The sequence below is a fragment of the Echinops telfairi genome, unplaced genomic scaffold, assembly GCF_000313985.2.
Source record: "Echinops telfairi isolate 266 unplaced genomic scaffold, ASM31398v2 ScPeMD7_7457;HRSCAF=8495, whole genome shotgun sequence".
Taxonomy (NCBI): Eukaryota; Metazoa; Chordata; class Mammalia; order Afrosoricida; family Tenrecidae; genus Echinops; species Echinops telfairi.
In genome coordinates this window covers 12,058,382-12,073,252 of record NW_022111357.1, presented here as the reverse complement: position 1 = coordinate 12,073,252, position 14,871 = coordinate 12,058,382, and the positions used below count along the sequence as shown (strand labels likewise).

The following is a 14,871-nucleotide window of genomic DNA, read 5'->3' as shown; positions in this document are numbered from 1 at the left end:
AGAACAAAGTGTTCTTTCATTGAGGAAATACTTGACTAGAGGTCCAATCTCCATCTGCTACCTTAATACTAAACCTATAAATATATGCACATAGATCTATTTCCCCATCGTCATATAGAAATATATTTACATACATACATGCCTGTATTTAGACCTCTATAAATGTCCTTTGCCTCTTAGTTCTTTCCTGTATATCCTTTTACTTTCCTCTTGTCCCACTATCATGCTCAGCCTTCATTTGGGTTTCAGTAATTCCTTTTGGTTACATTGCTCTTGATCAAGCCCTAGCAGGCCTCCTACACCCTTCTCACCATCAATTTTGGATCACTTGTTGTTCCCCAGGTTATGATTTTAAACATAGACTGCTTCCAAACTGTCTCTTTTATCTCCTGAAATGACCAAGAATTAAGTCAAACCTCACCAGTCTACAATAAGTCTTGAGTATGCTAATCAGAATTTGCAAGTATAAGAATTAAATCATCTTCCAAAGACTTTATCTTGAACTAGAATTTATTAATACTAAGTGACATCCTTCTAGTACTTACTGACATGTTTTTTATGTCACTTACATCTACATATAAAATACTGCTGGAACAAGTTACTCTCTTAAATACTTTAAGCAGTTTTGTTGTTTGTTTTATCTTGTTTATATTTAAAAACAAACTTCCCTCCTAAGATACAAAATCTTAATCCCTCTCTATATAAATTAACCAAGAACTCCAAAGTCATAGCTAAATTGTAGAAATGGAAGTGTTGCTCTACAGATAAGGCCTAAGTACCAGAACTGAGGAACTGAATTGTGTGAAGGACATTAAGTTATCACAATTCAGCTTTCTGCAGTTGAATTTTGAGAGGTTCCACGTAACTTTACTGTATTTTTAAATGGCACACTTTACCTCAAGATGGTACTGTTTTCCTCCTATTCTTTATAATTGTCCTTGATACCAACTTGTGGACTAAAATGGTTTTACACTGTGTGTGTGTGTCCGTGTCACACACATTCTTATTTCTATATAAATTCTTATTTCTATATAAATCTTTGACTAGCCAATTTGGGTTAGGGTACTTAATGCCAAGCCATTTTCCCCGATGCCCCTGTAGGCCCACTCTGGTTGCTTCTCCAGACCTGACAGTGTTTCAAGTTCATTGTTCTCCCAGCACAACCACTCCTGCATCAGGATTAACATTTAAGCTGTATTAAAACAAGAGGAGGAGCCAAAATAGTGCTTCTGCCTTCTAAGATTGTAGCCTGAGCTTTAGTGATGGAGCCAGTAAGAAAATGACTGATTTGAGCTTTATTCAGAGCAACAAAAGTAGCATTTGCATGTGTATATGCTAACACGCCTGTCTACTCCCTAAATGTTCCTTTGATATTATCTTCTGCATGCAAACCTTCCATACATCGAGAGTGCCAGCAAAGCCCACTAAACACTGTGCTACCAGCATTCGGAGAGTAATTGCCTTTTCAGAAATAATGCTTTCCTGTAATTGCTTCTAACAAGCACCAAGCAGTCACCACAAAATAACTATCAAGTTTGCTAAACCAGGCGGCACATCTGTTCCATTCTTTTAATCTATGAAAAGAAAAACATTCATGGCATGTTTGTAAATTGTAAATAAAAATTCCATTCGGCATCTCACATACTACGTAGACAACTTTGAGGCCAATTATTTTCTCAAGTGAAGCTGCCTATTTTAATGGTTTCTGAGAAGATAGATTTGGCTCATAAGTGTGTGAAAATGTTGCGTAGGAGCATGATCTGTTTAAATAAGCTTTATTTGGGGCAAGGATTTCTCTCTTTTCCTTAATCAGAAAAATCATGGGACTTGGTGAGACCAGAGTTTGTTCTTCCAGGAATGCCAGTCCAACTCCATGGCGCCTAAGTGTCTGGTTAATGAGCTAGAAGTTTCGCAAAAATGAAACATCTGTCAACTTTGAAGACGCAAAATCAGTTTAAAATAATTTTTCACCCAAGAAGCCCTTCCTTCAAATGAACTGTTTCAAGGAAAAGGCCAACCTTTAAGGGATGAACTCTTATGGTCCGAGCTGCTTTAGCTAAATGCCCTATGTGGTGAACCTTTCCCCAGACACCTCTGCAGAGCTCAGGAACACAGCATTAAAACCCCCTTTGAACACTACAGACCCACTTCATTCTACCACTGCCCACTGTTCTTGTAAGCAGGTTAACTCTAGGATCGCTTAGACTAGCAAACTGCATCCTTACCACATGACGCTCCTTAGTTCTCAGATCTTAAGATTTTTAAAGAAAATTTCAGTATTGTATTCTCGAGTAATGGAATCAAAACAAAACATGGTTACCACCTTCACGTGCCCAAGTTGCTGCTTAATGGATGGAAACATTTTGGTGTTTAATAATTTACGAGATCAGAATTCAACTCACTAACGTTATTTTGCCAAGTTTTAAGATTTCTCAACATTTCCACTATTTTTTTGTCTTAAAATAGTGTGGAAAATGAGTAAAAACCGTATAGCTTAAGGCAATGTTGTGTTTGACTGGGAAGGGTGATAGGAATGGGTACAGTAGAACCTAAACAGTGCTGTTTTTATTAGAACGGACCAGCTTTGTTTCTCCTTCAGTGAAACCTACGAGCACCTTGTTTGAGTCTCACAGCATTCTGCCTTTGAAGGGTGCGGCCTTACCACTTTTCTATGGCTTGTTTCAGTGGAAAATGTTTTTTTGTTTCCCTTCTCTTCTAGGTGGTGGTCTTGAGAGGTTCTGACTTTCACAAGCTTTATTGTATACATTTCTTTAATTGTATACATTTTGAATTTGCCACGTTTAGTAATTTTTTTATATTATTCGCTTATCTATAAATGAAGCCCGTCACCCATTGGAAAGGTTGAGAAACGGAGGCACTAGCAGTAATGCACTCTCCCTCAGACCCCCCACTGGGAAAACGGCAAATCCTAGGCTCCTGCTTATTCTGCCAAGGTGTGTTGTGTACCACTTTATAAGCTGACTTTGTACGAGTTAGAGAAGATTGTTTTAAAGCTGACATCATTGTACATGGATAAGTCCTATACAGAATAAACATTAAGGAATTTGACTTTAGTGACAAGTGCTCATCACAAAATTCACGAAATCACAGAAATGGTACTTATATCAGCTATTTTGGGGTATAGTGAAGTTGAACTCATACTTTGATACAGGCATTTCTCATGCTAGTGGATCTGTGAGCCAGAAAAACAAGTCTTCTCCCTTCAGATATTATGAGTTACAGAAAAATGTAAAATATCTAAGTGTAATGTGAATAAGCAATAAGCCACCAACAGCATGAGAAGCTGGGAGGGAATTCAACTTTTAAAAGCAAAGTATTCCAAAATGCACTTACTTTAATCAATTTGACTGCAAATGGCTGAGCTTTTTGATACTTACGTATTTCTCTCCAGCACTTCGGTATTTTTTTCACAGCAACAAAAGCTAACGTGCCACTGGATACTTGAATACATTTAGATACTACAAATGCAGTGACCTGGGTAATGCCAGTCATGTCGTATTTGTTTTGATCACTGGAAAGCAAGCTTGGAAAGGGCATCTAAAGATGGATTGGATTTTATGCTTCATTCTTCCAAATACATAATTCCATTATTTAGTTTCTTGTTTTCCCCCATTGTGATTTTCTAATTTCTCTCTCTCTCTCACACACACACACACACACACACAGTTACGACTGAGTTAATTCCAACTTATGGTGACCTATGTGTTTCCAAGTAGTTTTTCAATAGCCAATTATCTTTTAGAAGTGGCCCTGGAAGTGCAATGATTAAGTGCGTGCCTGAAGCTCACCAGCCACTCCATGGGAGAAAGCTGTGGTATTCTGCTTCTGTAAAGAGTCACAGGCTTGGAAACCCTGTGGGGCAATTGTATTCCATTCTGTAGGGTCACTGTGCGTCACGGATGGCTGGATGGCCATGGATTGAAGGGTTTTGTTTATAATCCTTTGGAAGTCAACCACCAGGCATCTCTTGTGAGGTGCTGCTGATAGGTTGACTTAAATCACCAACCTCAGGGTTAGTAACTGAGTGCTTAGCTGCTTGTGCTGGTTTAATTCCATAATTAGAAATAGCTTATTTTTATTCAGTACATAAGTGGGAGAGGACTGGAACAACTTTTCTGCCTAGACTAGTGATCCTCAACCCTGGCTGGGCATTAGAAGCACCCGTGGAACTTTTGAAACTACAGATCCCTTGGCAATCAGTCTAGGACTGAGGCCTGGGTGTGTTCAAGAACTTCCTCATGTTTCTTAGGTGCAAAACAGGCCTCCTATTTAGTTTCCTCTGCCTTTCCCATAGAAATGCCGGACAAGGGCAGGAGGAAGCCCACCGAACCTTCAGCGCCCTGGTTCTCAAACCTAAAATTAGGGATGTTGAAAAAATAAAGATGTCCACTCCAAGAACATATTAGCTTTTTTAGAATCGAGATATAACATGTCTTATCTAAAGTTATTTTTAAAAATTAAACGTGCCATCATGGAGTCCATTCTGACTCATGCCAACCCTATGTATGACGCGTACAACTGCATGGGGTTTCCAGTGGCAGTAATCTTTGAAAGTACAAAGAGACTTCAAAAAATCTTATGAAAAAATTCCATTATCTTTCCCCTTTCCACCAACTTTTTGAAGTCCCCTTGTAATCAGCCACTGGGATAGATTCCAACTGTTTTAGAACTGCCAACCTTTCCGTTAGCAGCTGAGTGCAAACTATCAAAGACATGGGGACAAGGATGACAGTCAGACACTGGGTAGACGAAAATAACCCATTTTTACTTCGTTGCATTTGCATTTTGTTTTGATACAGGTATTCTGGGAATTCACTCAGTACTACAAAAATATTATAAATAAATGAATGAATAAAACGATTTTTTAAAATTTAAAATAAATAAATAAATAGATGGACTTATTCACCGAAACTACACCCTGGAATTTTGCAATCTTTTAATGTTTTGTCTTTAAGAGCAAGACCCCACTCCAAATTATTGAACATCTATTGGTCAGGTGAGTCTATTTGTTACACAAGATTAAAGAGAAAAAAGGAAATTACCAAATCTGAGATAAATGTTCCAATATAAATGTGTATACATGCATGTGCATGTATGTACACATAAATATGTATACATCACTTAATCTCAGGAGCATTTCTTTACTGTTCCTCTAATCACATACTATTACTGTCACCAACTATTTCTCCTATGAGAACTATCATCTTAGGATACCAATGTATGAGATTAGCATCAATTAATTAAAATGTGTGGGAAACAGAAGGATTTCTCTCAAGGTGTCTCCCCCAAATATATACCAGACTTAGCTGCTTGAGAATGACTATACACTTGGAGGTCATCAGGAGTGGATTGGTGGTCATTCTCCTTGAGAGTTATCAGCTGTCTAGACCAAGCAGATACCACTGTTTATCCCACAACAAGTAGGGCCCAATCCCTTCTGATAAGGATAGTAGTTGTCTGTTTCCTTGTAGGAGACACCAGAGAGGTCAAACCCGCCCAAGGATGACCAATATTAGGCTGCCATCATTAATCTAGGGTCCACCCATCTTATCACATGTACACCCCTAGACCTTCCCATTCCTATGGACACACCCCAGCTCATCACCTTCCTGTTATGCTTATGCCTATCATAGATCCCCTTCCTACAAAGTGTATGCCTATTGTACTGCCCCTTCCTGTGATGTGTGATTCTGTAATGATATCCCCCTAAGGTGATATAATGGGTGGTTAGCAATAAAGAAAGGCTCTCCCCGATTCCTGGGGCCCTCTCTGGCTCTTGGGCCAGGGGAGGCTCCCCAGTTCTCGGTCCCGAGGCTGCTCCTGCTCTTGTGGCCGGGTTCCCCTCATGAGGACCATCAAGCGGGGCTGAGGTGAACAATGCTACCATGTAATGTGTCTGACTGCATTAATGTAATCTCTCTCCTCTACCTCTCATGCTCTCGATGACTTTAATACTTATATATCTCAACCGTACAATTGTGCTTACTGAACCCATGGGTAGTACTAGTAGTGGGGGCTGGCACCCCACTCCCCTCCAAATTTAACTTAATACTACAAAAATGCTTACACAAGTGACTCCCTGTGTAACAGATGTACTTGCTAGGCCATTGATTAAGCAAAAGTAATTCACTACTAGGACATCTGCCTCCCAGATGCTTACTCCAAATTTTAGCTAAAGTCCCCTCTATAAAAACAGGCAAATTTGCAGTAAACAATTGTTGAGACATGTAGTTTAAACTACAAAGAAAATTTTCAACTTAAATTCATCTACCTTCACCTAATTCACATAAAAAGTTTGAAACAATCAAATTCATTATAACAAAATCAGTTACATTGAACGGATGGGTTAGTTAAAGACCGTCACCAACTACTCTGCTCTTGGGACAAGCAAAATAGGTAAAACAAATGCATTAACTGAGAAAAATTATATGTGAGGTTCAACAGAAAAAACAATACTGCACTTAAATCTGCAGAAAGAGAGTGAACTAGGATGGTTTTACAAGATCCTACAAGGATATACTTTGGTTGTTAAGACCCATAAAAGCAGTTCCAACTTAGTGGCCCTATGTAAAACAGAAGGAAACGCTGCCTGGTCCTGCACCATCCCTACCAGTGTGGCTAATGCCTTTCAGCCAAGTGCAGCAGCTAGCGACTCTGTTGGACCATCTAGCTGAGGCTTCTTGTCATCATTGACCCTCTACCATGCATGCTATCTTTCTCCTGGCACTGGTCCCTTATAAATCTTGCCATCCTCCTAAGGAGCAACTCCAGCTATACTTCGTTCAAGACAGATTTATTTGTTCTTCCCTGCCCATAATATAGTAATAGTCTTAGTCAACACCACAATTCAAATAAATGAGCTCTTCTCTGGTCTTCTTTATTCATTGTCCAGCTGGTAAAAATCATTATAAGCTCCAGAATCCTGAATATTAAAATAATTGTGCTTATGTAAAGGAAAACGGCTATTCAAATACCTGGAGCAAGAGTCACGAGAGGCATCTGAGGAGCTGATGGCTGAAGCAGCAGCTAACTGCCTCCACGAACAACTGACTCTTGCCAGAAGGCTAGCAATCCAATGCTTAGCCACTGCCTTCAGACAAATTTGGAAACGAAAGTAAATTTTTCAGAAGTAGAAAACTTTGGAAAGAAAAGCACCCCACACAACAGGTGGGGACTTGAGTGAATTGCCTTAAATGTTTACTTTGCTTCAAGTATCATTTAAAAAAACACATTTTTTAAATAAAACACAACTTTTCAATAAAGTAGCATTGTCAGTCCCACTTTTAAAATTCTATTTGCAATCCACACATGACAAATACATTCCCTTTATGCAGTTTGTATATATAGTTATTCCCTGGCCTAAACCAAACCAAAAAAATGAAAGAAAGATTTAAAAGCCACTACCCTGGAACCCTACTGGATAGAGTAAAACTACTACTGAGGTTTCCAAGGCTAAATGTTTAACTTTTTACTGCGAATTAGGTGAGGTTTCCACTTCAGATCATTTCTGGTATTCAACTTACCCTCTCCACTGGTTCTCTTCTTGGAGAGCACCGTCTTCCCCTTCACCTCAGCTCACACTTGGTAACCATCAGTCTCTTCTTTTGGTATGAAAAAGCTTTACCTCGATTTCTTTTCCTTTATTACACTGGTTCCATACCATAGTTACCTTTTTATGGCTGGCTAATAGTAAAAGCCCTTAAAGTTGCCTTTGGTCCTTACTACCCTCTCTCTCCCTTGCCCCACCACCAAGAGATATGCCTACAGCCTTCTCCGAAGGCCTCACTGCACAGAAGTGGGGCCTAGGAACAAGCCAAGCTTTTGATTCCCCAGGAGTTTATAACCAAGGCAATTCTTTCTACCCATGACCCTTTAGGGCAGGGGAGAACTTCCCCTGTGGGTTTCAACCTTTTCAGGAGAAGAAAGCCTTGGCCTGTCTTATTCCTGTAGAGCAGCTGCAGCAGATGGTTTTGAACTACCGACCTTGCAGTTAGCAGCCCAAGGCACAACTACTAAGGCACCATGATTCCTTAACTAAGCCAACGAGAACCCTGAAAAAGATTGGGGGGGGGGCAGTACAAGACCTGGATTGTCTGGAGTGACTTTCACTTCCCAGACTCTCGCTAACAGCACCTCACCCGACTGTCTTCTTCCCTCTCTTTTGGAGGAGGTCATAACACTGCAGGAGAAACAATTGAGCATCAAGTGTTTGTTTTCATCCAACAGCCCTGGGACGTGGGTATTATCTGGCCATTATACTGATGAGAAACTTGACCATTAGAGCTCACCGCTCTTAGCCAAAGAGGAAGTGACAAGCAAACAGCAGAGGCCTTGGCTCCTACATTTCATCAGGTAGCACTCAGAGAGAATCTCCTCCAGCTATTGGAAGGTGAGATTTCTCATGACTTCTGAAGCCCCTACCATGTGCAAGGCAGAGGAATGAAATGAAGACCTGGCAGGCTTCTCGTGAGCGGCCCAGGGTGCACACTCCGCTGCTCCACAGGCTTCTCCAGGCCGTGACCTTTCAGAAGCAGCACCCCTGGTGCTGCCCCCGCCTTCCTGGTCTTCTATTAAGATGGTCACAGTCAACCCCTGCTGTGCCCACCACACAGAAAGGGGCCCATGAAAAGCAACTCTGTCTCAGCCTGGGGATCTTTCCACACCAAAGTTGTAAAAAAAAGGCTCTTCTGGAGATTTCTTGCTTGGAGAGTAATAATTGAAAGTTCACAGAATGCATCTGAGAATAAAGCAGCAGCCCTACTCCAGAGAGCCTGCAACATAATCATTTGAAGAACAGCTGCTGGAACCACAGGCTCCTGGATAGTCTTCATGAACTCTACTTTCTGTGAAACACTGTCAGTTGCCAAGGAGGTCATTCCATTCTGGCACGCGGTGACCCAAGCCAACAAAACAGAACTGCTGCTGAGAGTTTTCAAAGTTCGAACCTCTCCTTAACAGACCACCCCACCCTGTCTTCCAAGTCACTGGCAGGTGGGGTTCAATTGTCAACTTTGTAGATAGCAGTCTAGTGCTTAGCCAAACCCAGAGAAAAATACAGTGATACAATGCTCAGAAAGAGCTCTTAAAGAAAATTCAAAGCCACCACTTCCTTCCAGCTCAAATTCAAGAGTATACAGTTATTTGGCAACACTTGGTGGTAATATTTTTGTGGGTACTTCTAAATAAACCACCAACTATGCAAACTCTTATCACAAGAGACAATACCTTAATCAATAGAGAACAGAATAGTTACAAATCAAAGCAGCTTCATTTTTTTTTAACTTACCTACTTTTAAACATTCAGATCATTTCCGGCTGCTTCCCTAGACTCCTGTCTCTGTACACATGAACAGTTTCAATAATTCAAAACCAAACAAAATTTTATGTTGTACCTTTTCAACATAAATATATTATTAGCTTTAAAAAGATAATTATGTTACATTAGAAGAGTGGGCTCATCTATAAAAGGTATCAAGTTTTTCTTACGGAAAAATAGAAATGTGTCAAAACGTGCTTTAAGAAAATGTGTGAATGAGAAAAATCAAGGCTTCTCCAGAGCAAATGGAATTAAAAAGTATAAATTGTTTCCATTAACTTTTTGTCATTTATTTGCTTTAATCAACTTGGAAGAACAAAATCCTAGGCATAAGAATATATTCTCTCAAATTCTTGTATCTTTTTTTTCCAAACTGGGCTTGGTAAGAACATGGAGCTGGGCAAGGCAGAGCTTGTGTGTGGAAGCCTGGCTCCCACAGCCAGCCTCACTGGGGGAGGGGCCTCTGGGACTGCTCACCTCAGTGTTCCACCGATGGGAGACCCCATCCCTGCCACCCAAGAATCCTTGAAGGTTTGACTATTCAAGCAACACTGACCGAGTCTGCTCTGGATTTTCCAGTTCTGAAAAGTCACACTCTAATTTGTTTTGTTCTGGATGTTTCCATTTAGTGTAGAAGTCAAATCGTGGCTATCTTCCCGGAAAGAAGAACAGCTCTTCAGAGCCACCTCTTCTCTGCATCTCAGATGTCAATGATCACAAAAACTTCTGGCTTCTCTTCATTATAGACCTGCATTGCTGAATAGGTTATTGCCTTGACTTCCGTTCCCTGAAGTTTGCGGTTACAGGAAAAAAAGAACAATGACATCAGTACTGTGAACTCCAGCAACAGGCGTTCGAACAGAAGCACTAAACCCATTCTTGGGCCAATTAATTGGGATGTCCAAACCAAGGACCCAAATCCCATGAGGTGTTAAGTTGGGCACAAGCAGCCCCAGGAGTAGTACTTTGCTTTTATAAATGCATCTGTCATATAACATCTAATTAACCAGATCAGATGTGAAAAATCAGAATTTTACCATAATATAGCTAGACAGGTCAGAGGAGTTTGAGAAAAGCTTACTTTAAATTATACTGTTTCATTAGACCTAGTTGAAGTTCACTGTCAACATGCTGATCCTACAGTGAGGTAGTTAAAATGCTTTTAAAGATTGGCTTAAAAAAACAACACATACCTGAGGGTGCTTGGACAATGAAAATTCTTCTCCCCATCTTGACAAAGAAAATGAAACATAATTAAGATTTCTAAGATTCAACGTTTTCCTCTAGCTATTTTACAGTGAGCGTTACAAATGTGGTTAAGATGCTGGAAAACCAAAACAAGCAGAGTAGATAGAGCAGTGATAAACCTCACAAGGATTTGCTATAGCATATGCCTATTGAGGGGCTTGTGTGCACCAGTCATGTGTAATAGGGCTGATAGTTGCACTCAAAAACCTGTCCTCGCGCTTGCTTATGGTGGATTCTCGGTACACAGTTTCAAACCGGTGTTCTGAATTTTCTCTGCACTCAGAGCTATTGTTGTTAGTTGCCATAGTCAATTCCAACTCACGGGGACCCTGTTTTAGCAGAGAACAATCCCCATAAGGTTTTGTTGCTTTTTTTTTGTTTTAATTCCTTGAGACTATATACAGTAAAACATCAATCAATAGCTTCCACATATACAATTCAGTAACACTGGTTACATTCTGCAAGTTGTGTAACTCTTCTCAGCTTCCTTTTTCTGAGTTGTTCCTCCCCCATCCACATAAATGCCTGATCTCCCCTAAGGCTCCTATCTAATCTTTCGAGATGTCAATTGTTCCCACATGTTGTTAGGTGCCACCAAGTTGGTTCCAACTCACAGGGACCCTGTGTACAACAGAAGGAAACACTGTCCGGTCCTGCGCCATCCTCACAATTATTCTCATGTTTGAGCCTACTGTCACAGTCAGTGTCCATTCATCTAGTCAAAAGCCTTCCTCTTTTCTGCTGCCTCTCTACGAAGTATGATGTCCTCTGGGGACTGGTCTCCCCTGACAACATGCCCAAAGAACATGAAATGAAGTCTCCCCATCCTTGCCTCGAAGGTTCAAATGGCTGTGCTTCTTCCAAGACAGATTTGTTTGTTCTTTCGGCAATCCGTAATAGTCCAGCAGATTTACTCAGTGCAATGCATTGTTTAATCTTAACTGCTTCTTCCATGAGTTTTGATTGTGGATCCCAGTAAGACAAAATCCTTGACAAGTTCAACCATTTTTCCATTTATCAGAATGTTATCTATTGGTCTACTTGTGAGGATTTGGGGCTTCTTTACATTGGGTTGTAATCCACACTGAAGGCTGCAGTCCTTGACCCTCATCAGTAAGTCCTTCAAGTCCTCGCTTTCCACCAGCAAGGTTGTGTCAGCTGCACATCGCAAGTTGTGCATAAGTCTTCCTCCAATCCTGATGCTGCACTCGCCATCATTTAATCCCGCTTCTCTGATAAGTTTGGCGAGAGGATGCAATCTTGAGGCACACCTTTCCTGATTTAAACCATACAGTATTCCTGTTCTGTTCCTACAACTGCTTCTGGATCCATGTACAACTTCTGCATGATTCCAGTTATGAAAACACATAATGCTCAAGACAGACATTTCTTACTAATTAAGCTACTTATTATTTGGATCAAAGAAGACTTCAGAGGATCTTTTTGGCTGCAGACTTAGAGCTATTTCATGGCAGTAGTTTTAGGGGGTCATCCAGCCTCCAAGGTTCCATTAAGCCCAGAGTTGATGAGAATGCAGTTTGGTTTTATACTTTCTCCTTTGGGTCAGGATTCTTCTACAGAATCTCTGATCACATGTTCAGTAATGGTAGCCAGATACCATCCAGGTCTGGTCTTGTGGCAAAGTTGGCCATACATTCCTCTCTCTTTCCAGTTGCTGACCATAGAGACCAATTGTTCCTTGGATGGCTGCTTTCTGACTTAGCTTGTGGCTAGAGTCAGAGCAAGAAATGCTGCATGTGCAGCAGGTGTCAGAGTTGAAAAGAAGTGGAAAGTGGGAATTTCTTCCCTTCTCATAGTGGGTGTCAGAAAAACTACATTTTATTGACCCACATAGAAGTGTAAAATTAAGAATCCCTAAGAAAAGACATGTCAATGCTCTCCACCTACCTGGCAGGAAGAGCCCTTAGTTTATCTATCTAAATATATGCTAATATATATATATATGCATGCTAAGTATGATATATATATATATGCTAAGTATCTATGGTATATATATAGAGACACACATATATACTTATATTTATATTTGCTACAAACCAACCAATTAGCTATCAGGTTTAAGAACCAGAAGCAACACTATTCTGACAAGTCTCTGGTCCTCTCAAGCTGAGGACTAGGCCTTTGTTCCTAAGTGTCTCCCAAAGCTTAGCCTGCAAAACCCTCCCAGAACAAATGATTCTGTCTTTCTGCCTTCTAAGTCCAATGAAGAATATAACTAACATTTTTCACAACGCTGACACTTAAAAGACTTTCAAAACTTACCCAATTGATCGCAACTTGAAGGTACTCTGATCAATACTGAGTACTTTGACTTCCTAAGGAGGAAATAAAATTTTTTTTTAAATGTTTATAGCACTATCTACTAAAACACTTTTGGGTCATCACTGTTTCTAAAAAGTATTATACCACTTTCCCACACAAGGAAAATGAAATGTAATAGCATAACAAACTAAATCTATTTCAAGTAAATAAAGTTAGTTTTATATACTTAAGTGCGGCATTCTTGAAAAATATATAGGATAAAAACATAAGCCAAAAGATTCTCTTAAGACCCATGGTAGACAGCCAGAATGCTCTTTAGAAGCAAAGTTGGCAAGACTTGGTCTCACATACTTTGGACATGTTATCAAGAGACCAGTCCCTGGAGAAAGACATCCTGCTAATAAAGTAGGGGCAGTGAAAAAGAGGAAGACCCTTGAAGAGCTGGATTGACACAGTGGCTACAAAATGGGTTCAAACTCTTATAAATGGTTCAGGACAGATGTAACTACGTATGTACGTATGTATGTATTTGGGCACATATGTATGTTTTTGGACAAAAAGACCCATGGTAGAGAAAAACAGTATAGAATTTCCACCACTCAGTCTACACTCGTGGAATAGTATGGGCATTGAACTCGTGTGTGTGTGTGTGTGGGGCGGGGGGAGCTGGTAGGTAGACAAGAAATTGTAGAAGCAGGGAGGGCCATCTGTGCAGGTAGAGTGTCTTGGAGAGGTTGAGAGAACCAAGGAATTTCCTTTGGTTTTATCTTTCTTCACTTTAAGGAAGACTCAAAGCAGCAATTGTTTAAACTGGGCCAACTTGGTAGAGCTGCTCAATCCTTAAAAGGTTAACAAATGGAGGAAACAGAGGAATGGACATAACTATAGCCCTGCAAAGTAGACATGAAGACAGATGGCTAGAGTGCTGGCCCTAGGTGTGGAGCCCTGGTGAACGCATGCGGCTGCTAACCAAACGTTACTCTCTGGGAGAACGTTGTGGAAGTCCGCCTCTGTAATGATTACAGCTTTGGAAACCCTACAAGGCAGTTCTACCCTGACCTGTAGGATCACGCTAAGTTCTGGCTTGGGGGCCAAACCCAGGGTCATCTGGCTGAGTTCAACTCACAGCGATCCTTTAGGCCAGAGTAGAACTGCCTCTCTGGGGTTCCAGGTGGTAAATGTTGAAGGGAAGACAGAGCCTCATCTTTCTCCTGTGGAAAGCTGACTTTGTGGTTAACAGCCCAGGACATAACCCACTATGTTACAAGGGCTCCTTAGAGTGGATTTGACTTTTGGTTCCTCAGGGAAAGCAGGAGACTATTATCTGTTTGAATGGTAGGTGTCTTCTAATCACCCAATCCTATGAGTAACAAGTTTATGATACTGAGACAGAGTCATACTAGCCACTGCAAAAGCCATCTTGTTGACTAATGACAATGACCTGTCTCCTTCCCTCTCCCATCTTGAATAGTTCCACTAGTGACTGATTTTAGAATGTACGCTCATGTTTTCGAGATCAGAGCATTGTAATTATATAGTTTCTTTTGATGTTATAACCAGGACAATCAATGCTGTACCCTGTTATGGGAAACAGAAGGATTTCTCTCAAGCTGTCTCCCCCAAATGTATGCCAGACTTAGCTGCTTGAGAATGACTGTGCACTTGGAGGTCATCAAGAGTGGATTGGGAGTCATTCTCCCTGAGTTATCAGCTGTCTAAATCAAACAGACACCACTGTTTATCCCACAACAAATCGGGCTAATTCCCTTCTGACATTGTTCCCTTGAAGGAATGCCTGAAGACAAGCCTGGGACCACTCTAGCAGAGTCCACCCATCTTGCCACACATGCTCTCCTGTTCCCTCCCTTTACTATTGTGTGTTCACCCCAGGTCATCCCCCTCCTATTGCTTGTATTGCCTATGTTGCAACCCCTCCCTATGAAGTAGGTTGTTATCTGCTATCAGGGGGCTTGCATGCCTCCCAGGATAGTAGTTGTCTGTTT

General features: G+C 40.8%; 1 protein-coding gene across 4 annotated transcripts in view; it reads right to left on the bottom strand.

The window, feature by feature from the left end:
- Positions 1 to 9,605: 9,605 nt before the first annotated feature.
- The window catches only part of ZBTB8OS (zinc finger and BTB domain containing 8 opposite strand), an 11,491-nt gene continuing 6,225 nt past the window's right edge, over positions 9,606 to 14,871 (bottom strand). For 3 of the 4 annotated variants that reach the window (XM_045299042.1, XM_004705002.2, XM_045299043.1), the window contains 3 exons: positions 12,869 to 12,921; positions 10,531 to 10,567; positions 9,606 to 10,124 (listed from right to left, as the gene is read on the bottom strand). In XM_045299042.1, the coding sequence (XP_045154977.1) occupies positions 10,038 to 10,124; positions 10,531 to 10,567; positions 12,869 to 12,921 (177 nt within the window). In that variant the 3' untranslated portion in view covers positions 9,606 to 10,037. The remainder of the gene's footprint in view (positions 10,125 to 10,530; positions 10,568 to 12,868; positions 12,922 to 14,871) is intronic. The other variant, XM_004705003.2, reaches the window with a different exon arrangement.